This window comes from Pangasianodon hypophthalmus, chromosome 28 (genome assembly GCF_027358585.1).
Source record: "Pangasianodon hypophthalmus isolate fPanHyp1 chromosome 28, fPanHyp1.pri, whole genome shotgun sequence".
NCBI classification, from domain to species: Eukaryota; Metazoa; Chordata; class Actinopteri; order Siluriformes; family Pangasiidae; genus Pangasianodon; species Pangasianodon hypophthalmus.
In genome coordinates this window covers 2,013,849-2,038,461 of record NC_069737.1, presented here as the reverse complement: position 1 = coordinate 2,038,461, position 24,613 = coordinate 2,013,849, and the positions used below count along the sequence as shown (strand labels likewise).

General features: G+C 40.5%; 1 protein-coding gene across 8 annotated transcripts in view; it reads left to right on the top strand.

Annotated features, from left to right (window-relative positions):
- The first annotated feature begins 1,286 nt into the window (after nt 1-1,286).
- Nucleotides 1,287-24,613, top strand: part of ctnna2 (catenin (cadherin-associated protein), alpha 2) — a 311,873-nt gene continuing 288,546 nt past the window's right edge. The window contains exons 1-2 of one of the 8 annotated variants that reach the window (XM_026945340.3): nt 1,287-1,593; nt 12,872-12,978. In XM_026945340.3, the coding sequence (XP_026801141.1) occupies nt 12,877-12,978 (102 nt within the window). In that variant the 5' untranslated portion in view covers nt 1,287-1,593; nt 12,872-12,876. The other 7 variants (XM_053230961.1, XM_053230962.1, XM_053230964.1 and 4 more) reach the window with 7 other exon arrangements.

Genomic DNA, 24,613 nt, shown 5'->3' with positions numbered 1-24,613 from the left:
GACTTGTACTGGATTTCAAACAAACATTATTATTATTATTATTATTATTATTATTATTATTATTTTATCCCACAGCACTGCTGAATTCTGGACTCTGATTGGTCAGAAGGTGTTGATTAATTTTCTAGAACAGCAGCTCTGACAGTAGTGCGGGTTTATATTAATTCGCTCGTTCTAATAAGTCATCGTTTCCATAGCAACGGCTTGTTAGGCGATCGCTCCACATAAACGTGTGTAATTATTGATATGGTGAAGTTTTACTGAAGGAAGGAGAAGTTTATTTTACATTTTTTGTTACTTTTATTTAACTTTCTTTGTTACTTTCTTTTGTCATTTTTCTTGTAAACATTTTCGTAATAAACTTTGTTTTGTGTTAATGTTATAACATTTAGCTTCTATGGGATTATTTTTTCCATGGTTTATTAATTAATTATAGATTTTTTTGTTCTAATTGTTTTTTTGTTATACATGTTACTGCATGTTGTAAACATCTTAATAATTAATAAACATATTAAGTGACATGTCTTTATGTAATGAATGTGACTTTTTGTTGGTTAAAAATGTTTTTATTTGATTAAATATTCATATATTTTTCTCTTTTGGTGTTTTAACTTGTGTAAATATAATTTCAGTGTTTTTATTCGATTGTTGTTGTAAATGTCTGTTGTTAAAGTCAACTGCTCATTTTAATCTTGTAAATAGCTTCTGAGAGATTTTTAGTTGTAAATAATATTTAAACTTTCGATTTATTTTGTTGGAAATGTTTCTGTTTAACATTTAAGAGGAGGCACCTACTATTATTATTATTATTATTATTATTATTAGTAGTAGTAGTAGTAGTAAAGGTATTATTATTATTATTATTATTATTATTATTATTATTATTGTTATTATCATTGTTATTATTATTATTATTATTAGCAGTAGTACTAGTAGTAGTAAAGGTATTATTATTATTATTATTATTATTATTATTGTTATTATCATTGTTATTATTATTATTATTATTAATAGTAGTAGTAGTATTGTTATTATCATTATTATTATTATTATTTTTAGAGAAAATAACAGCAGTTATCTGTTCACAGCTCACACACCGCTGATCCAGCGCCTCTCTCTCTCTCCCTCTCTCTCTCTCCCTCTCCCTCTCCCTCTCTCTCTCTCACTATTTGGCAGGAGTGATGTCGCTCCCGGCTCACACTAGGTTGCGCTCGGTGTGATGGCGCACTGCGCATGCGCGAAACCCCCAGCCTCCCCGCTTGCCCGGCTGTAGTGGTGGTTCAGTTTCCCGAGCGTGAGCGCGCACCGTGCACGCGCTCTGGGCACCTGCTTTTCTGGAGAAGGGTGTCATTATTTGGCAGGGAGCGGCACCAGAGGCACGAGCAGAGCAGAGCAGAGCCGAGCATTTCCTCCCTGAGAACCACAGCGGCGTGGACTCGTTTTCCTGAGCAGCAGCTCGCGCGAGGAGGATTTTATTCCCTGTTTCCGGCGGGTTGGTGTTCCGAGGAGGCGTGTTTATTTTTATTATTTATTTATTTATTTATTTCTCTCTCTTCTATTTCTAAAGGAATAACCGCGCGCTCATCTCAGAAGGTAAAGGATCCTCCTGGAGCTAGGCGTGGGTCGTGTGCTCTCTCTCTCTCTCTCTCTCTCTCTCTCTGTTACTCCGGAGTGGAAAATTGGTGTCATTTTATTTCTTGCATTATTATTATTATTATTATTATTATTATTATTATTATTACTACGTGCGCGCGCAAAATGCAGAGCGCAAAACAAAAAATGGACCATTTTCGGCTTTGGTGATGCTCCGTCATGTGCAAGCTCCATCCCTCTCTCCATCCCTCTCTCCATCCCATCCTCAGTCTCCTGACAAGTTAGCCTGTTAGCATGCATGCTAACCTAAGCTAAACATGCAGCACACCCGCCTGCTTTTTCTGCTTAGGAAATAAGGAAGAAAAACAAAAAGAAAAAGAAGAACAGAAGCAGAGCAGGAAGATGGGATGCGGTTGTGCATGATGCGGTAATGCGTATCCGGGTTGCACGCGCTGCCTCCGAGCTCCCGCGCGCCTTTGTCTACACATCATTGTGTTGATCCTGGAGGTGATGCTGCTGCATTTATCACACTGCTTCCTGTCCACGGCTACTCACATTTTACAGCTTTTTTTTTCTTTTTTTTTTTTTTGGAAGTTTCTTGCAGGCAAGGAGGAGTAGGAGGAGTAGCAGGTCTACTATTAGGATTGAGTTCCTCTGGAAACAACAAGCAACAAAGTATTTAATGTTGCATGCTGGGTGTAACACCCAACAGGAATAATGTGTGTGTGTGTGTGTGTGTGTGTGTGTGATTGTTGTGTGCAATTACCACCCCCCATTTTTTGTTTTTTAAATCCAGTATCTCTGAGTCCGACGTCTGTGCTACAGCTGCGGTGTCCCGTTACAGCAGCTCGTCCCTCCCTCCTTCTCCACACGGGATTTTCACGGCTGCGTGCCGTCGTAACCGGAGCTCGGAGAAGGAATCCGGACGATGTGACACGCCACAGACCGGATTTAGCAGCTGAAACTTTTTTTTTTTGACTTGGTTGTGTTGAAGTCGTTCCTCACAAGCTGCATGTGTAGAGTTAATACGAGGAGTTAAGTGGGAAAAACAATTACACGAATGTCCTCTTATGCAGATTTGACACTTGATTCTTGTTTACGTTTTGATCTGGAGACGTGACGCTGATGTAGCTAACGCGAAGCAGAAGTCGATCTCTCAGGATCTTGGACAGATCAGAAGGTCGAACGCTTGGACGAGCAGATTTCAGATTGCGTGTTCTATTCGTTTATTTATTCATAGTTACCAAGTAAGAAGCGGAGAAAGAAACGAAACACTACGTCCTGTCGATGTTTTGTTTGTTCATTTTGTATTCTTGTCATTAACACTCCTAATGTTGTATTTATATTTATTTACACCACAACATGGTTGACTTCTCAAATTCGATAACAGCGGTTCTGAAAGTACGATAAATCACAGCTTTATGTTAATATCAATGCGCTCGTTCTTATACATACGTTACCGTTTCTATAGCAACAGCTCATTCGCGGGGACTTGTACAGCTGACGCTTCACATAAAAAGCAGGTGTAATCGTTGATGTGAAGTTTTCTGTAAGGAGACGTTTACTTACCATTTATGGAAGGAGTCTCCAGTGTCAGAGCTTCGTAACAGTCAGAGGTAAAGCTGTAACGTTAAGTTTTGCGACATCTTCAGGACAGAGGAGGTTACGCTTTTTTGTGGTAACATGACAAGCTGCGTTTTTTGTTTTTTGCCTCATTACCTTCAAGAGAGAGAGAAAAGAGAGGCTGGTGAGGGAACGAGTGTTTATAGCTGCTATAACGTAAGTGAGAACGGGGACAGGAATTGTTCCACAATGTTGAATGTAGCTATAAACAGATAAAAAGTGCGATTGTTGTTCACTATAAATTGAACATTGTGATTGTTGGGAAGCTGCTGTAGTATAAGAGGAATAAAACACTCCGGCGTGGATTATTTTCGTATAATGTCTGCCTTCTCATACAGTATATTCTTACCATAAATCTGCTGTATTTTGCCATGAAGGATTAACAGACGTTTATCGTAGCTTATTTGTTACGTAGCTACAGCCTCAGTTCACTGTAACTACACTTTAGCTTCAAATATAATCGTTAAACATTTTTTTCATCTCGTGCTTGAGGCTTCTTTTTCAAACGAGTCGGCCATTATCGCTTATAAAAACATCTACGTTTTAATTACTTCACTCAACCCTGTTACAGGAAAACATTCACCCCTGTGAAATATTTGGAACATTCCACAAGTCACATGTTCAATCTGCAACCCAAATTTCCTGAAGATCACGAGAAGAAGAAAATCAAATTCTCTCGTTCTTTTGTTTCTTCATTTTCTAGTATATTTATTGTGTAGTGACACTGACTGATGAGGTTACGTTAAAAGTACAACCCTGTTACACAAATTACAGACTGAAAGCAGATTATTAATTATAATTACAAAAAAATACATTTTAAGTAAATTGTAAGATTGTCCTAAATATCCTCGTGTTATTAGCATGGATGCTACAAACTCAACCCTGTTACTCGTTTAAGGCCAAAATACAACAAAGAATCCTCAGTTGAATGAGCTTGTTGGTGTGTAACACACTTTTGATGGGTATTTTCTTAGATTTAAATAAAAAAAAGTTTATTTTTGAAAAGTTCAAAGAGGTAAATGGCGCTGCAGACTGCTGCATCTCGTCCACCCACTCGTCATATGTTTCCTAGCACCAATAATCCGTTTCTGTGCCAACTGGCCCTGCTGCAGTGTGTTAAAAAGTGACTTTCTTCCCTCTGGAAGTGAGTGAGTGTGTGAGTGTGTGTGTGCGTGAATGAGAGTGAGTGTGTGTGTGTGTGTGTGTGTGTGTGAATGAGAGTGAGTGTATGTTTGTGTGTGTGAATGAGAGTGTGTGAGTGAGTCTGTGTGTGTTTGAGTGAGAGTATGTGTATGTTTGTGTGTGTGTGTGAACGAGAGTGAGAGTGTGTGTGTGTGAGTGAGAGTGTATGTTTGTGTGCAAGTGAGAGTGTGTGTATGTGTTTGTGTTTGTGTTTGTGTGTGAGAGTGAGAGTGTGTGTGTATGTGTGTGTTTGTGTGTGTGTGTGAGTGTGTGTGTGTGAGAGTGAGAGTGTGTGTATGTTTGTGTGTGTGAATGAGAGTGAGAGTGTGTGTATGTTTGTGTGTGTGAATGAGAGTGAGAGTGTGTGTATGTGTGTGTGTGTTTGTGTGTGTGTATGTGTGTGTGTGTGAGAGAGTGAGAGTGTCTGTATGTGTTTGTGTGTGAGTGAGAGTGTGTGTGTGTGTGTGTGTGTGTGTGAGAGAGTGAGTGTGTGTATGTGTTTGTGTGTGAGTGAGAGTGTGTGTATGTGTGTGTGTGTGTGTGTGTGTGTGTGAGAGTGAGAGTGTGTGTATGTGTTTGTGTGTGAGTGAGAGTGTGTGTATGTGTGTGTGTGTGTGTGTGTGTGTGTGTGAGAGTGAGTGTGTGTATGTTTGTGTGTGTGAATGAGAGTGAGAGTGTGTGCATGTTTGTGTGTGTGTGAGTGAGAGCGTGTGTGTGTGTATGTGTGTGTATGTGTGTGTGTATGTGTGTGTGTGAGAGAGTGAGAGTGTGTGTATGTGTGTTTGTGTGTGTGTATGTGTGTGTGTGAGAGAGTGAGAGTGTGTGTATGTGTTTGTGTGTTTGTGTGTGTGTATGTGTGTGTGAGAGAGTGAGAGTGTGTGTATGTGTTTGTGTGTGAGTGAGAGTGTGTGTATGTGTTTGTGTGTGAGTGAGAGTGTGTGTGTGTGCATGTTTGTGTGTGTGTGAGTGAGAGCGTGTGTGTGTGTGTATGTGTGTGTGTATGTGTGTGTGTGTGTGTGTGTGTGAGAGTGAGAGTGTGTGTATGTTTGTGTGTGTGAATGAGAGTGAGAGTGTGTGTATGTTTGTGTGTGTGAATGAGAGTGAGAGTGTGTGTATGTGTTTGTGTGTGAGTGAGAGTGTGTGTGTGTGTGTGTGTGTGTGAGAGTGAGAGTGTGTGTATGTTTGTGTGTGAGTGAGAGTGTGTGTGTGTGCATGTTTGTGTGTGTGTGATTGAGAGCGTGTGTGTGTGTGTGTGTGTATGTGTGTGTGTGTGAGACTCACCCCGCGCTGGTTGTTTTGTCAGTCAGGTCTGCGGTCGTCATGGCGTCTCCAGGTCAGAGCTCTGGTCTCAGCACACCGACACAAACAGCTTGGAAAACTGTGAGCAGGAGAAGCAGCTTAGTCAGGAATAAACACTGTGCTGTGCTTTTACAGGAAAACAATCGACAGTGGAGTTACGACAAGTACAACTTTTTATTAATTAAAGAATGACACATTGTCATTTTTATCCGTTTATAGTTTAATGCTTTGGTCATCCCCTCACAAAGAAAGAAGCAAATCTATCTATCTATCTATCTATCTATCTATCTTCATTTTCTTTCTTACTTTCTTACTCAGTTTTGTTTGTTTGTTTCTTTCTTTCTTTCTTTCTTGTCATAATCAGCTGGAATTGAAGGCTCTCTCTTTCTTTTGTTTTTTCTTTCATTCATTCCTTTGTTTATTCAATATCTATCTATCTATCTATCTATCTGTCTATCTGTCTGTCTGTCTGTCTGTCTGTCTGTCTTCCTTCATGTTCTGGGGTGTAAACTGAAGACAGATGGATATGACACTTCAGTAAAGTGGAACTTTGTGTTTTTTTCCTTGTTGGAGGAATGAATACAGATGGAAATCCACTAAGCGTGCTGAGATGTGAAGTGACGAGGTGACGAGAGAATCTTCTTATTAAATCATCAGGAGTGGAATAATCAAATTCCGAAATAATCCCAGAGCCAGAGACGGGAATGAGGGAAGGGGAATGTGTGAGGAAAAGCAGAGTGAAACGTCTACATGTCACACGCGAAGCGCTTTCAAAGAGTCGCATCGGATGAAAACAGTCAACGTGACAAGTAGACAGAGGGACAGATAGTCACGGGGCAGATAGACAGAGGGGCAGATAGAGAGAGCGGAGCAGATAGACAGATGGGCAGATAGAGAGAGGGGCAGATAGAGAGGGGCAGATAGTCACGGGGCAGATAGACAGAGGGGCAGATAGAGAGAGCGGAGCAGATAGAGAGGGGCAGATAGTCAAAGGGGCAGATAGAGAGGGGCAGATAGTCACAGGGGCAGATAGACAGATGGGCAGATAGACAGATGGGCAGATAGACAGAGAGGGGGCAGATAGTCACGAGGCAGATAGAGAGAGCGGGGCAGATAGAGAGGGGCAGATAGACAGGGGCAGATAGACAGATGGGCAGATAGAGAGGGGCAGATAGACAGAGGGGCAGATAGACAGATGGGCAGATAGAGAGGGGGCAGATAGACAGAGGGGCAGATAGACAGATGGGCAGATAGAGAGGGGGCAGATAGACAGAGGGGCAGATAGACAGATGGGCAGATAGAGAGAGTGGGGCAGATAGAAGATGGGCAGATAGAGAGGGGGCAGATAGACAGAGGGGCAGATAGACAGATGGGCAGATAGAGAGGGGCAGATAGACAGATGGGCAGATAGAGAGAGCGGGGCAGATAGAAGATGGGCAGATAGAGAGGGGGCAGATAGACACATGGGCAGATAGTCACAGGGGCAGATAGACAGATGGGCAGATAGAGAGGGGGCAGATAGACAGAGGGGCAGATAGACAGATGGGCAGATAGAGAGGGGGCAGATAGACAGAGGGGCAGATAGACAGATGGGCAGATAGAGAGGGGGCAGATAGACAGAGGGGCAGATAGACAGATGGGCAGATAGAGAGAGTGGGGCAGATAGAAGATGGGCAGATAGAGAGGGGGCAGATAGACAGAGGGGCAGATAGACAGATGGGCAGATAGAGAGGGGCAGATAGACAGATGGGCAGATAGAGAGAGCGGGGCAGATAGAAGATGGGCAGATAGAGAGGGGGCAGATAGACAGATGGGCAGATAGTCACGGGGCAGATAGACAGATGGGCGGATAGAGAGGGGGCAGATAGACAGCAGCTGAACAGAACAATGACAGGGAGAGAAGAGTGGAGAGAAAGATAGAGAGAGAGATTAGACAATAGAGTGGGTGAGGGGAGAACACTCAGCCCATCAGCTCACTCCCCTCAGAGTGCGTTCCTGGTTCGGGATACAGGACTGGGGACTGGGGGATGAAAGAGAAGACACTGGATCACAAAAACAACAGATGGATCCTGGAGAGAGGGAATAAAAGCAGAGGAGGAGAGCTGATGTGTGATTGGGCTTCGTGCTGCAGCTTCACGCCGAGTCCACGCTAACAGCCATCGTGGATCATTTGGAAAACTCTGGTGTTATGTTTCAGCCACATTAATGCTTTCAGTTTCCCGAAAGCTTCCCAAAATTCCAGAAAGCAGCACACTGAGGGTGTGACCTCTGACCCATGACCCATGACCTTTACGTCATTCACGCCATTTTCATCTGTTTTGCCAACATGAAAGGAGCAGTGAGCTCTTCAGCACCGGAGCTGTGGAGAGGAGCGGAGCTTCTCCTGTCTAACAGCGCTGCGCTCTGATCCCAGCTGGAACTCCACGGCTCTGTTGTTATATATATTATTTCTTTTGGAGGACCGCCATCACACTTATTACTCCGTTGTCAGGGCAACCTGTGATCGTGTGCTGGAATTCTCACTGCCAGTAGAATCGGAAAAACAAACAGTTATGTTTAATAAGCCAGAAACCGGGCATGAAAATCCCACCTCGCTTTTCTACATTCCCGCCTCACGTTTCCGCATTCCCGCCTCACGTTTCCGCATTCCCGCCTCACGTTTCTGCATTCCCGCCTCACGTTTCTGCATTCCTGCCTCACGTTTCCGCATTCCCGCCTCGTGTTTCTGCATTCCCGCCTCACGTTTCTGCATTCCTGCCTCACTTTTGTACATTCCTGCCTCACGTTTCTACATTCCTCCCTCACGTTTCTACATTCACGCCTCACGTTTCTACATTCACGCCTCACGTTTCTGCATTCCTGCCTCACATTCATACATTTTCACCTCACTTTTCTACATTCCTGCCTCACATGTCTACGTTCCTGCCTCACATTCGTACATTCCTGCGTCATGTTTCTACATTCCTGCCTCACGTTTGTACATGTTCACGTCTGAAATGAGCCGCTGTCTGTTATGCGTCTTCACGGCGTCTCGTCTGTAGTAAGTAGCAACGCTAAGCTAACTGTCCTGTTCTTCTGAGCTTTACATCACAGCATTTATTAAAGCTCGCAGGATTTCTTTTTCATTTCAGTGATTTAATGCTTCATTTCGGTGCCAAGACTTTACTCTGTTTACTGTAAAATCCTCCTTCATGTTTTATCCGGTCGGGAATTCCGTCAGAGCGGGAAGTTTACCGTCCGGTCAGAGAAAGTTTCTTCAGCAGTTGAATTCTGGATTGTGATTGGTCAGAAGGTGTTGGTTACTCTCACTGTTGAATTCTGGATTGTGATTGGTCAGAAGGTGTTGGTTACTCTCACTGTTGAATTCTGGATTGTGATTGGTCAGAAGGTGTTGGTTACTCTCACTGTTGAATTCTGGATTGTGATTGGTCAGAAGGTGTTGGTTACTCTCACTGTTGAATTCTGGATTGTGATTGGTCAGAAGGTGTTGGTTACTCTCACTGTTGAATTCTGGATTGTGATTGGTCAGAAAGTGTTGGTTACTCTCACTGTTGAATTCTGGATTGTGATTGGTCAGAAGGTGTTGGTTAATTTTCTATAACAGCAGTGCAGTTGTTGATTTGAATGCGTTCTTTCTAATACGTTATCGTTTCTATAGTAACAGCTCCTTCACAGGAACCTGGTGTGTGAAGTTTTCTTAAAGTAAGGAGATGTTTATTTAACGTTTATGGAAGGAGTCTCCAGTGTCAGCACTCTTTAATAGTCAGGGGTAAAGCTGTAACTTCAAGTTTCTTTTATTTTCTTTCTTTCTCTTTTTTTTCTTTTATTTTGTTACTTTTTATTCTTATTTTGTTGTTGCTTTTTTCCTAGTCTATTCCTGTTTCTATCTTTCTTTCTTGTTAATTTTACCATTTCCTTTATTTTCTTTCCTTTAACTATCTGTGTATTTGTTATTGTTTATCAGTTTATTTTTTGTCATGGACAGAGGAGATTATGCTTCGTTGGTTTTTTTGTGTGTTTTTTTGTCTTATTAACTTCAACGAAAGGAGGAAACAATTGTTTATAACTCCTTCCTCCCTCCCTCTTTCCTTCCTTCCATCTTTTTCCTGGACTGAGGAGTTTACACTTTTTGGTTACACAGTAACAGACAGTATATTTTTTTTTCTCAGGAACTTGGAGAGAAAGTAAGAGAACAGCTATAGCTGCTATAATGTAAGTGAGAATAGGAGCTAATTTGTTTCACGGATGTTACACAACGTTAAATGTAACTATAAACAGATAAAAAGTACCACATGTTGCTTAATAAACATATTAAACAATATATATAAACATATATGACATATTGTAATTGTTGGTAAATTGCTGTGGTATAAGCGGAATAAAACACTGTCATGGTGATATTCAGGTGATAACAGTAACTCTGCTTCATCACACCACTCTGTTGTTGATGATTTTCCTAAAACGGCGTGACACTGGGTCTTTTATTCATCACTAGAGCATTAACCGGTACTCCCAGTGGGTGGCACTATATCCTGCTAGCTCTACGTGAACAACTCCTGGATTATTTTCTCCCACTGATTTTTGATGACTTATTTTTTTCCTGAGAAATAATTGAGTCAGACTTTTCATTCGTTTGAGCCGGAACAGTAATTACAGATGAGAATAATTTGATAGCGTGCTGCATTCGGATCTTTATTCTGCTGCAATCCCGAACCCGAGAAACGAGCCCGCTGGTGGAGGAGGTTCATTCATCACCGAAAAAACAGCATGGAGAAATTTCTCCTCGCTCTTTAATACGCTTAAACTGGAGATTTATTCTGTGCCGTGGAGTCTGATGAAGACAGAGGGAGAAGTTTAGGAGGGTTAGGAACAGGAAGAGAAGAACAGAAAGAGGAGAATGTGTTCCGGTCCTTATAGACGAGTTGAACGATGAGAACTCGGTGAACACACGGCACTTATTCGCTTTATTTATCATTATTCCACACTCTGCTGTATTTAATGAGCTTGAGATGGTTTCAGTGCGACGGTAAGTTCACGCTGTGTTCCGTAGATCAGTACACGGAGACGCGCTTTTCAAAAACATCGCCAGCACGTCGACTCATTCTCTCTTTCGTTCTTTCATTTCTTTCCTTCTTTTGTTACTTTTTCTCTCCCATTCTGTTTTTCTATTATTCTTTTCTCTTGCTTGTAACCTTTTCTCTCTTCATCTCTTTATTCTGTCTTTTTTATTTTCTTTCCTTGTCTTACTTTTTCAAAATCTTTCTCTTTCTTTCTTTCTTTCTTTCTTTCTATGAAACAAAACAAAACAAAAATACGTTAAAAGGCTAAATACAAAAATGACTTTAACCTGTTCGTCATTTGAAAGAAAGAAAGAAAGAAAGAGAGAAACAAAGAAAGAAAGAAGGGAAGAAAGGTGTTTACCATAGCACCATAGAGGAAATTATTGATTGTATGAGTTGTGCTGCAGTGTAACACTTGGTGTGTGTGTGTGTTTTCTCCGGAGGCCGTGCGATATTTTACACTCCGTCGCCTGACTTCATCACTGCATTGTCTGGAGCTGTCACTGATCGTGTTGGAATGTTACGAAGGACTGCTAGTGGGCTGGATGGAATGTTCATTTGTCATGGTGCTCAGTGTGTGTGTGTGTGTGTGTGTGTGTGTGTGTGTTTAGTGCAAAGACTCAGGGTGTGGGAGAAAAACTGAGAAAGACACAAACAAGTTTATTGGTGTGTACTGTCCCTCTGCGCAATTTATTTTCCTATTGATCATTCTACATCCAGCACACACACACACACACACACACACACACACACGACAAAAAATACCATAACACAATACTGGAAGACATTTCTACGAGACATGACATGTATCACTAAAAGAAATTAACATGGAAATGGAGGGAAAGAAAATCTGCACAAATTTTACAAAACAAATTAACATCAAATCAGCTGCTTCCAAGGTCCATTCATATTCATTATTTAGAAAAAAAAAATAATTACAAAAATATATCTCAATACTCACAATAAACCGTACAGTGGCATATTTAATCACGATATTAATATTGTATTATCACGTCTCCCATATTCTTCTCTGTCCAGTCGTCTTTAAGCATTTCGTTTTGTTTTCTTGACAACAAGCCATACTGTCACTTTACTAATCAGACTGGCGTGTAAATAAAATCTGCGATAACGCTTTACTCTCGCGATGACCTGTTTTCAGACGAATAATTTACACAAATGCATGTGATTGGCTGCAAAGATGGTTCATGTTTAGAAAACTAGAAATATGACCATTTTTCAGGTGACGTACTTTGCTGCGTTGATGACACCATGATGATTCTTGCATTAGAACAAGCTCCGCCCACACCTGATTGAGCTTTATCAAAACAACCCATTTACTGAACTTTGTTTTGAACTTTAATAAATGACACCATAAGTTTTTGAGCATTTTAGAAAACCTGCGAGTCGCATTAAAACCAATCTGCACCCTTTATCTGAATCAGTAACTCTCCATGAGCTGGTGTAATAAACAGAGTATAAGCTCTCTGTACGAGTCGTACATTTATCACACCTCACCCTTTAGACTAGCGCCTTAACTCTTCACATCTTCATCATCTTCATCAGCTTCATCTCAGTGTTGCTGTGCATGAAGTTAAACGTCCAGGAACTTCTGCCTTTGCAATGAAGTAGAGCTGGGCGATATGTCAGAACTATCATATCCTGATATGTGATGATGTTTCTACACGATATGCGTCACGATACTGTATACAGGTTAGCTAATAAAATGCTGGCAAAACAGTAGTGTTGCAATTTGTAAAATATATATAAGCTTTGAAAAAACAAAAAAAAAGAGTTTGATGATACTTTCATAATATGTCTATAAAAATAAATTAACACTGAAAAGAAAGGGGGAATCTGTAAAAATGAACATTCTGCAATTTTAAAGACTTGAAACAGTAGAAAACATTATGGTTAGACTGGTCCTTCTGAAGATTGTAATTGTTATTTAAAAAAAAAGTCATCATGATGCCAGCGATATCTCAGAAAGTGTATAGCGACACATTTGATCGTACTGATATTATCTCGTCACATCGCCCAGCCCTCATCTACTCTCCTGAACTTCTCACACATGTTCTGCATCTTACATCTTTTTTTTTTATTATTGTTCTTCACAGTAATCATGACAAGCGCTACGTCCCCCATCCTGCTGAAATGGGATCCTAAGAGTCTGGAGATCCGCACTCTGACCGTGGAGAGGCTGCTGGAGCCGCTGGTCACGCAGGTAGGTTTTACGTTTACGCTGTTATAATGCTGAGATCAGGGAGAAGACGGAGCCTAGATAACGGAGTGAAGAACATGGAGGCATCGAGCTTCTTTATGGTGTTTAGTCTTTAACATTTGGACTCTAGTTTTCTAGACCTGAAGATCCCAAGCTGAACCTACACCAGTAGGTGTTTTTCAGACGCAAAGCCGTTTGCATCATGAGTACGTTTTTAAAGCTGGATCTGCCTGAAAATGATGGTCTGGCTTCTAGGCTCAGGACGATTGATAGTGTTTGGAAAGGCAGATAGATTCTAATTGTCACGATGGCTCTCAAGTTAAACGATTTGAATGTCTGTTGGAGAAAGAGCTGTGTGCAGCTTTAAGATCAACCCAAATAAATTGTGTTGTATCTCCTAATGTGTGTCTCCTTTTCACTTATTTTGTAACAAAACATTTATCTCCGGTGCATCTTAGCTTCCCTTGTCCGTGTTTGTCATGAATATATTCACTAACAAAATATGAATGGGGTTTAAGTTTAAAGAATGAAGGAGTGCGATGTTTATCGGGGCGACTTTGATATAAAATATTCAGTAAGTATCTCCGCTGCTGTTCAGCTCAGAGCACATGCACGCACAGTTCATATAAACTTAATTAAAATTTCATAATGAGCTTAGTTATAGCTAGGTTCGTTTACAATCCCGAATTGAGTTTTGCAATCATTCCTGACCTTATTTACAGGTAATTAATCCAAAAACAAATGGACTAAATGCTAATGCTAGCGATTAGCAGCTACTGTTGACTCGTAACCAGCTTAATGCTGTAATGACGTAACATTCTTTCTCTCGCTCAGTGATGGTTAGGGAACATGTTAGCATGATGATGTATTGCGCACGATCTCACAAGCAGGTGTGAAAGCCATGTCCTAATGAGGCTGGATGTTAAAGTGATTCACTGAACTGACTTTACGTTACTTCCCGTCATCAGACGTGTAGTCGTCTCAAAAAAATGCTGAATTGTTGTTTTTTTTTTTTTTGTATATAAGCAAAACTCGAGCAAAAGTAAGGATGCGCTTGTTAAATGAATGCAGCATGAATTAGCATATTTATATGAACAATCAGGTGGTAGTGTAACCTCACAACGCTGTACCTGAGCTCAGGTTACTGACGTTATCACTCTCACGTGAGGTCCCAGTGACCATGAGGGTTAATTTGAAGATCTGTTCCAGCCTGAAAGTCCCTTCAGAAACCGTGATCAGTGACCGCTTGCACAAATTCATACCAACGAAAAGCAGGTATTACATTTGCACTAGTCTGTTTTTCTGCCAAAATTATACCATTCACTAGGTTTTAATAGTGACAAGATTTATAAAGATTATGTTTTAGTATCTCAAAATGATGCAAAAGTTTCTTAAAATTAAAAAGAAGTTCCATATTTGCTGCGAATTCACACGTCTGATGCCAACAGCTCTTAAACAGGGACTTTTTCTTTCACACGTTCCTTATGAACAAAGGATACATTTTTTTATCTTTATATTGAACGCACAATTATGCTCATGGTAAGGTTTTTTTCATTTAAGTTTGACTCTCTTAGTTCATAAGAACTAACCCCATCTTTGCTTATGACATAATTCACGCAGTTATTCTTTGTAAATCGCCCACATCATGTGCACTTTTGGATAAATCACATGCTTGTTATTTGGGATCTTTATTGACTCCTCAGCGTCCTTTGATGCAGCGATGCCGTTTTCTGGAACTTCACTAGAGACTTGTCAGTTTTTCAGTTTAATGAGTGTCTGTGGGAATGGATTGCTCCTAACCATGTAGCTGCACGAAGTAAACACACCGATAAACAAAGCGAGGGGTCGGCCTTCTTCCCGGCTCGACTAAACGACTGTTCAGGGCGAATTGATTTTTATGGCTTCGGTTCTAAAGTAATGAGATTGACTTTGTTTCAAGGAGCTCTAAATGAGCCGTTTTATTTTTTCTTTATCTCTCTCTCTCTCTCTCTCTCTTTCACTCTAATGCCTTGGGCAATTATTGCTTCATAAACAGCTACTCTTAAAAGCGTCAGTGGCTTAATGTTCACGTTATTGACCAGCGCTCCGGTTAGTCTGAGAGGGAATGGATTCTGAATATGGTTAGGGATTTGACATCACTGAAAAACTGATTTACACCACAGCTCTGTGAAATTTTGGATTCTGATTGGTCACAAGGTGTTGATTAATTTTCTAGAAAACGTTGTTCTAATATGTTATCGTTTCTATAGGAACAGCTCATTCGCAGTGACTTGTACAGTCCATGATTAAAAAATCGTTGATATGCTGAAGTTTTCTGTGAGGAGATGCTTCTCTGTGGAAGGAGTCTCCAGTGTCGGTGCTTTGTAACAGTCAGAGGTAACGTTACATTTTCTGACACCTTCAGAAAAATAAGAAATTGCAGATTCTTTACAGACAAGCTGCGTTTTTTTTTTTATATTATTATCGACTTCTTGAGAGAAACAATGAGAGGCTGGTGAGGGAACGATTGTTTATAGCTGCTATAATGTAAGTGATAACTGTTTTAACGTTCCAAAACATCAAATGTAACTATGAACAGATAAAAATCACGACATCATGTTGTTTACTAAATAATAATAATGTAAGCTTTGGTAAGTTGCTGTAAGTAGTAAGGAACATAATCAACCTTGATTTGTTGCTTGTATAAAGCCATGGAGAGTTCTTCTCTCTTGGATTTTTACAAATGATCTGTGAAACCATAAAAGATAAGTCATTAATCTAAATAAAAAGAATTTATATAGACACTTCAGAAATAATTCGCTTAGTCTGTCTTGTGCTTCCTCGTTCCCTCATGCATACACTCCACACACACTCTCTCAGGAAAATGGTTTCTCAGAAGGTTCTTTGGATGTGTAACAGTTCTAGCTTTGGAATCTTGGCTAAAAGGGGAACACAGGATTATTTGTAGAAAGATTCTCCTGAGGTACAAACCCTAGACGTGATACGTAACATACTTCCAATCCCACTGGGTTTTTATTCCTCATAAAGTCTCCACAAACAGCTCTCCTGATGACAGTTCCCTCAGGTGCCTGGGAGCTTTTGCTAGCTCTGCATTGTTGGAGAAAATTGGACAGGGGGGTTAACATCTGTCGAATCTGCCACAACTCCATCTTTCTTTCTAGTCTCTATGGACCCACTCCTCCACATGCTCCAGTAATTGGGGATTGTTGTGCTCGTATCTCTGAACCAGAGCAGGTATGCCATAAAGATCGCCAGGATTAGCTCCTTAAACGTCTTTTATGCGTATGTTTATCCAAACCCTTATTTAGCATCTAGAACCACTGAGCACACTTTCTCCATACGAACCATCAGCTTCTCAATGCGTTCCTCAGAAACCATTCTGGAAAGGTTCCTAGAGCTGGTTGGCCACATTTCTCTAATCTTTCGATCTTTTCAGAGCAGATCGATTGGGTTGAGGTCAGCTTTCTGGCCAGGCAATTTCATTACCAAGAGAATCAGACTGCCTCTCTTTTTTTCCAATTATCTCGTCGACACCTTTGTGGTGTGTTTGAGGTTGTTGGAAGTCAGACATTAATTACTAAGAAGAAAAAGGAAAAAGAAGTCAAGGTGTCCCCAGACTTTTGAAGGTCTATAGTCTAGACATGAGAAAAAGTATAGCTGGATAAAATAAAGTGTCATACTTATTGGGCATTGGGTATAAAGTTGGTTTTGGACTAGTTTTGACTAGATTTGAATTGTCAGTAACCGGCTACCTTTATGTAATGTGTTGGACTGAAAGCAAAAGTAAAAATAAAAGTGTCAGAAAATTAGTCAGAAAACATGAGTAATATTGGATATTTGTTTTCCATGAGAGAATCCTGGGTAGGAGTTTTGGAAACCAGGGACTCATGATTGGGAATTAGGTATGTTTTTGTCTATAGTTGCCCTAACAACTACATTCTTACAATATTTAGAACCCATAAAGGCGGGAGAACCCTTAAAGTTGAAAGATACAGCACATTTCCCAAGTAGAACCCTTTCAGGAAGATGAGGAACCCTGGAAGAACCCTGGAAGGGTATGAGGAAGCTAGAAACCTGTGTTTCCCCCATTTTCTAACCAATGTGACCACCTGCCAATTCCCACCCACCAGCCAGCTCTCCCACGTACCAGCCGGGGAGGGGGAAGGCTAACACGTGCTTCCTCTGAGACACGTGAAACCAGCCCACCACATTGTTTCAAACTGCTGCTGTCGCAACATCACAGGGCAGCGTAACACACTCGGAGGAAAGCGCCATCTGCAATCTCCCACATATGTTGCGATACTACAAAGCCAAAACCTGGAATCTTACTTATAGCTAGGAATGCTTGAAGGAACCCCCCTGTTTTTTTTTTTATAAGAGTGTATATTTGGTGGTCTTTTTGTCATCCATTTAACAAAATCCAAAGAAGAATAGGTTGCTCATATAGAATTAGCTGTTTGACCATCAGTTCATTATCCTAGCAAGCTAGCATTAGCATATTTTTCAGATTTTGGCATGAACAATCCTATATCATCTATCATGGTATTTCAGTGACTTTTTTAAAACGATGTGCTCGACTAGTATGTATCACAAGACTGCACAAAAAGTGTGTAATAAAATTTCCTGTTAGGTGAGGTGCTTCCACTGGGGACCCGAGAGAAAATCATTTCTTCTTAAAAGAGGAGACATCAGCAGTTCCTCCGCTGGCTCTTCATGGTCCCAGTGGTGCTGTTCTTCTCCATTTGGACTTCATGGAGAAGCAATAAGGGTCAGGACTAAATACGGCTATTAGACTTAAAGAAGTACCAACATCTACTCGTCTTTTCAGGCTTGAGTTGTATTTTATCCAGGATTTCTGAGTGTGTGTGTGGGCAATATGTGCCTCTTGAAAAAACAAAAAGCCTTTTAAAGTGTTATTGATGGTGCTAAAGGAAGCAGATCACATACAGAGATGAGACTGTACTAGTGCAGCCGATCAGAGAACACGTGCTGGCGAATTCCCACAGCAGAATTTTGCATTGTTTCAGAAGCCAGATCTGAGATGTAGTCTTACAACGTGATGGCTCTGAGAGCTTGCTTTGTTAGAGCTCAGTTTTGATGTTGATAGGCAAAATATATATATATATATAAAACACTAAAGACAAAACTATTGTTTGTGGCTGGCATCTTCTGATGGTGTATCACTGGCTGTGTTTACAAGATTTTCATCAATCCGACTGAACTTATTCTGACTGCAGATTCTGGATGAAATGTTATATATATGAAATGTTATATAATATTTATCTTAAACTTACCATGCCAACTCTACTCACTCTCTGGTGGAAAAAAGGTTGTTGGTTTGGCCCGCTGTTGTTGTTTTTTGTTTTTTTTTTTTTTTGCCCATCCTCCTCCACCTCCACCTCCACCTCTTCCTCCTCCTGATCTTCCTCCTCCTCCTGTTTTTTTTTCCTCCTCCTGAACCTCCTCTTCCTCCTCCTCCTCCTGATCCTCCTCTTCCTCCTGATCCTCCTCTTCCTCCTGTTCCTCCTCCTTCTCCTTCTCCTGATCCTCCTTCTTGTCCCGATCCCCCCCCTTCTCCTGATCTTCTTCTTCTTCTTCCTGATGCTCCTCTTCCTCCTGATCCTCCTCCTCCTCTCTGTCTCTGTTCTGGGGTAAATTTATGCAGTCAGTTTGATTTATGGCCATTTCTAATTTACATAGTAGTTCAGCATTTTCAGGTGAGACGCAGATTTAAATCATCTTGTGAAAAGCATCAGCTAAATGTCAGTGGATGTGCTAGGGCTGCTGAAAAAGCTCGCGGATTTAAGCAGAGGTAAAAGGTGGACATGTGGCAGGAGCTGGCAGAGCCTCAGGGTCGTGACTGGGGAAGTTGAGAAGGTCCATGTGGGTGAGACGAGGTCGAACACTGGCTCTCAGACCCGTGTAGGGGAACCTTGTGGAACGCAGGCTGTTCCTTCACTGTAACCGTAGTCTTGAGGACAATAACGAAACAGATAACACTGATTACTTATGGTTTTTTTTGTTTTTTTTATTAACTTAAAGAGAGAGAAAAAAGAATGACAAGTGAAGGAAACAGAAAGAAAGAAAGACAGACGGAGTGAAGGAAAAAAGAGAAAACAGATGGTGGAAGAAATAAAACATGAAGGAGGAAAATGAATAAAGAAAAACGCTAACACAAATAAACAAAGGAGCAGAATGAAAACAGCGTACAAAACAAAGAAAATAAAAGTGCGAAGGGAAAAATGAACAAAGAGAAAAAAGAATGAGGAAGAGAAAAAAGGGAAACAGAGGGAGAGCGAGAGAGAGGAGTGGAAGTTAATGCAGCTCTGAGGTAAATGTCAGGAGATAAAAGCTTTGAGTTGAGTGAAGTTTAAAAGCCGTTATTTTGCTCTCCGTACGACGGAAACATATTCACAGCCCTGCATCAGCAAGCTTTACTCATACACTCCGTGTGTGTGTGTGTGTGTGTGTGTGTGTGTGTGTGTCCGTGTCCGTGTGTGTAAAACAGCAGCACAGATTTATAAATGTCTTCGTTTCTATAGTAACAGAGACGTGTAAAGCAGACGCTTCACTACTAATAAACAGATTAAACAACTGTTTGTTGTTTTGAAGTTTTCTTAAAGTAAGGAGATGTTTATTTAACATTTATGGAAGGAGTCTCCAGTGTCAGTGCTTTGTAACAGTCAGAGGTAAAGCTTTTCTTTCTTTACTTTTTTTCTTGTTTAATATTTTTTTCACTTCTTTTTATTCTTTCTTGTTACTTTTTTCTGTTTATTTCTTTTCTTTTTTTTCAGAACAGTGGATTTTTTTCTGGTTTCTCAGTAACGTGACAAGCTACGTTTTTTTTTTTTTTTTGTCTTATTCACTTCAGAAGGAACCCAGGGGAAGAAGTTTACAGCTCTATGACGTAAGCGATAACGCAGGTTACGTATGGAACTGTGTTTTTTTTTTTTTTTTATTCCGTCACCCAGCGGGAATTCTGCGAGAAGGTTCCAATGGGGCTAGTACAGGCTATGTTCCACAACATCAGCTGTAACTATAAATGGATAAAAAAAATACATATTGCTCTTAAAAAAAAAAAGAAAACAAAAGTAATTGTTGACAGATTGCTGTGGTGTAAGATGATTAACGCGCGGATTAGTCTCCTCCGGGGTGGAAGCAGAAAGTCGTTGATTATTTTCCTCTAACAGCACTACACAGAGCGTTTAATTTCTCACTTTTCGGATGAAGTGACGTCACTTTGCTTTAAAGCCAACCTGTGAGCTCATGTGAAGCTCAGAACAAAGGCTGTGATGAAAGAGTGAGAGCTGGAAGAGCTTCAGCTTCAAAAGAGCTCGCCTCGCTTCGGTGAAAAAGTCGACGTCATTTCAGTAAAAGAGCGCAGGTTTCCCTGGAGGCTTTTCACCGTCATGTCCGAGGGTTTATAAAACTCCTCGATGCATCAGTGCAGCATATTATTTAAATGTTTTATCTGCGTTGTCATTGAGAGTCACAGTCTGGAGATGAACACACAGATGTTGAAGTCATGCACGTCACGCTCCACGCTCGATTCTTTCCTCAGACCCCATCATTTAGCCGCGTTCTCCAGACGGCGTATTGAGGTGCATTAGCTCTTTATGCTTGATGTAATCAGAGGGTGATTGCAGCGTGTGGGCGAGGTGATGTCAGAGGCTCTCGGCTTTAGGCTATTATTTCATTTTCCTGTCCAGAACGGCTCGGTGTGGATGATTGGAACTTTCTGCCCTTCCTGTTTACGAACGCTCGAACACTGTGAGGAGAGGTTTTTTTTGTTTTGTTTTTAGCTTGAGTATATATTTTTGTGTTTACTTGGAAAACTTTATAGATAGATTCTTTATTGTCATTGCACAGGGTACAACGAAATCGAGTGTCCCTCCTAACTGGTTTATTGAACCGTAAACATTCACACCGTTTCAGGAAGTACACGCTGGACTCGTGACGTGGCGTCCTGTAAAGCTTTTACTCTTATGGCTTGGTTGCTGTCTTTTCCCAAAATGAACAGTTGTTCAACACACAGATTGAATCTTTAAAACAGCACTTTCCTGTAGATTTTTTTGGCAGCTGTATTATTAACAAATTCTAAATTATTTTTTAAGAAAAATTAGGGGTGGGCTGACAAAAATAAATATTATTAAAGAAATCATTCATAATAATTCAGGACATTTCTCCGATACATACTATGCATTACTATGTAAATATATATATATATTGTATATTGTATATCTTTGTGAATCTGGTGTAAAATTTCTTCTTCACCCTGGAGGAAGCTGTGAAGTGTGTCGTTAAACACTCCTCCTCCCGTCCTCACACTCCTCCATCCAAAACATCTCGGTCAGGATTGCCTCCTGCATCAGCGTTGTTAATTCACTAAACCAGGCAGAGAAACGGCGCTTCTCATGCAGCAGCAGGTGACGACTCACTCGAGGCTTTTCTTCAAGCACAGCCTCGGGTCTTCATCTCACGCCGTTCCTTCAGCAGGTGTTTTATTGACGCGGAGCTGCAGGAGGTCCACGGAGACGCTTCAGGAGGAAGTGAAGAAGGGAAAACAGTCACAGCAGGGAGAGGGACACGCTATTTTTGGCAGTTATGGATTCCCAGTTTCTGTTTACTCTCTCTGCCACGTCCAGCGCTCGTGACGAGACGAACTGAGATGAATTTAAAGCCTCGTTAGGACGCCTTGGAGTCTGCTGCGTCTCCGTCACTCAGACGCTTCCTACATAACCTTCAGGAGTCAGACGTCCTACAATCGGAGAAATTGTCTTCTTTAATCATTTTAAATTTCTCAGTACTCAGATATGAAGTATTCTTATAGGAAAACTCATTCTCACATCCATCATATGTGCATTTATACACACACACACACACACACACACACACACACAGAATTCTGACAGTGATGTAGCTTTGATTTCGATATTGTCGACTCGTCCACACTACAGAAGGTCATCTTCAGGTTCCGGTGTTTCTGGAAGGCTGCTGCAGGAGAAGAAACACAAACCCGCTGCACTGTTTAGACCTCGCTACACATTACCTGTTAACTTAGCGCCGTATTCACTGCTGTTTTATCACAAGAATGCAGATATAAGCTTTTCTCACTTCTCTCTCAGGTTCCAAAGCTATTCTACACTTTCCAGTGTTAAAAAAATCGTTATGATTTGAAACATCTGTCACTTAATAAACACGAACAATAGATTCAAGAGATATTCATTCATACCTACAATATATTTATAATAAAGGGCATAAAAAAAAGGATGGTCTCCATGGTGATGGCAATGGTGAAAAGATAACAGGAAATTTTACACAGTGTTTTGTGTTCACACAAAAGTGCAGTTATTCCTGTAAATAAGTCCTCAGGTCAAAGCTGAAGTACAGCTTTCAATTCCTCCCTCAGGTTAAAGTAGAAAGCGCCCACTTTTCCAGTTAATTTACTTAAAGTATGTGATTTAACCTTCTTGTCAACAAGGATTCACAAAAGAAAAGCTGATTGTAGGTCCTGATGCTAAATTGGTGTCCATTTCACCAAGGAACCAAGGAACATGGATAAACATAAGCTAAGTTAGCTATAAGGCTAACTAACAACAGTGCTGTTATCTCTCAAATCCTAGCTACCGTGATAATAACGCTGATGATACAGACGAGCTAAACCTAATAGCTATGCACATAATCTAAAGCTAATAAGAAACTCATTAAAAACTCAGTGCTGTTTAACACAGAGAAATGCGTAATCGCTGAGCTGGTGAATATGATTCGGTAGGAAGGAGTCTCCAGTGTCAGCGCTTAGGAGCAGTCGGAGGTTTGCACTTTTTGTGTTTTTTTGTCTTTACATGAAGAGAGAGAAAAAAGAGAGGATGGTGAGGGAATGACAGAGTTTGCAGATGTTTCACAACATAATCTGTAACTATAAATGGATAAAAAGCATGATGTGTAGTAGTTTAATAAATACAAAATGTAATTGTAGGCAGATTGCTGTGGTTTAAGAGGAATAAAAAAAACTTTGGGACATGCTGTTTTTGGAAAATAATCAACTTCAGCATGGTAACAGTGACTTCAAGTCAATTTTATTTTATTTGTGTAGTGCTTTTAACAGTGAACATCATCACAAAGCAGCTTTACAGAGATAAATACATTCAAATTAAATGAAATCAAAATAAATTGTAAATATGTGAATTTATCCCTAATGAGCAAGCCTGAGGTGATGGTGGTGAGGAAAAACTCCCTGAGATGATATAAGGAAGAAACATTGAGAGGAACCAGACTCAGAAGGGAACCCATCCTCATCTAGGTGACTCTGCTTCATCACACCTCACCATCGTTGATTATTTTCCTATAACAGCATGACGCAAAGTGTTTTATTCATGAAGTATCAGAGTTTTGTTTCTCACACCAGACCTTGCCCCTGTGGTTGATATCTCCAGATGATCAGATTACTCGAAGTCGTCCAAGGTCACAAGTCCACCATCTGCCCCGTCCTGCTCATGACCTCCTGGTGCTTTCCTGCGACTTTTTGCCTTTGCTTTGAAATATCAGTCTCGCAGACTAATCCCAGTTTATAATCTCCAACTCAACACCGAGGATCCCGGCTCAGGGCTAGTGGTGTTATTGGTCTAATAGAAACGCCGAGCCTGAAGATCTGAGCGCATTTTAATGTAATCACCCTGTGAAGGAAAGCAGAACGAGTCGTGCTGCAGAACTTGGTGGAATTCACAGCTTCGTTTTCTCCACAAACACCATTTAAAAGTTTCAGAGTGAGTACTGAGCACATACTGAACCACTGCAGACTGGGGCTGAGCGATTCGACAAAAACATCATATCACAATGTTCCCTCGAAGGCATTTCTACAATACGCAATATGTATCACGAGCTATATATATATAAAATTTTATTGTATTTTAAAAACAAAAAACTCCAAAAACTCTATATAATGTATGCAAAATTTTACACACACACACACACACACACACACACACACACACATCATTTTATTAATTAAAAAAAAATATTGAAAGGGAGAAAAAGATTTGCTTGTTCTTCCTTTTTCTGGCTAAAATGGTTCTGCTTTAATGTTTTTATTATTTTTCCTTTCAAAAAACACTCGAATTGTGAACTCTCTTTACCAGCAGTTACACTTTTTATCCTCCGCTATAATTAAATCATGAGTTTCTCTCCATTTTAGCGTATGCTACATGACTTTCTTAAAATTTGGTATCAGATTTTTTTTTCTTTTTACTGAAAGCATAGTTCCTGTTTCATTGCGACTGACTCGACAGCTCTTCTCTGCACCCTTGAGCACTACAGCGTTGCCTCGTTAAGTATTCCAGCTCATGAATAATAAACCTGAAGTCCTCATGGTGCAGTAGTGGCTCATCGTCCGTCCCTCGCCTGTTTTTTTTTTTTTTTTTCTGGAATTTTCACTTGAGTTCTGCGCATAAATTACATTATCATCATCATCATCATCTCTATAATCTCTCTCTGGTTCTTGGCTGTGTGTGTGTGTTTGTGTGTGTGTGTATACAGTACATGACAAATTAGCTCCACAAATAATATGGAGCTCATAGACAGTCAAGTGCAAAAGTTTGCACACCCTTCCATGGTTTCTGAATGAGAAGATGGAAAAAATGTG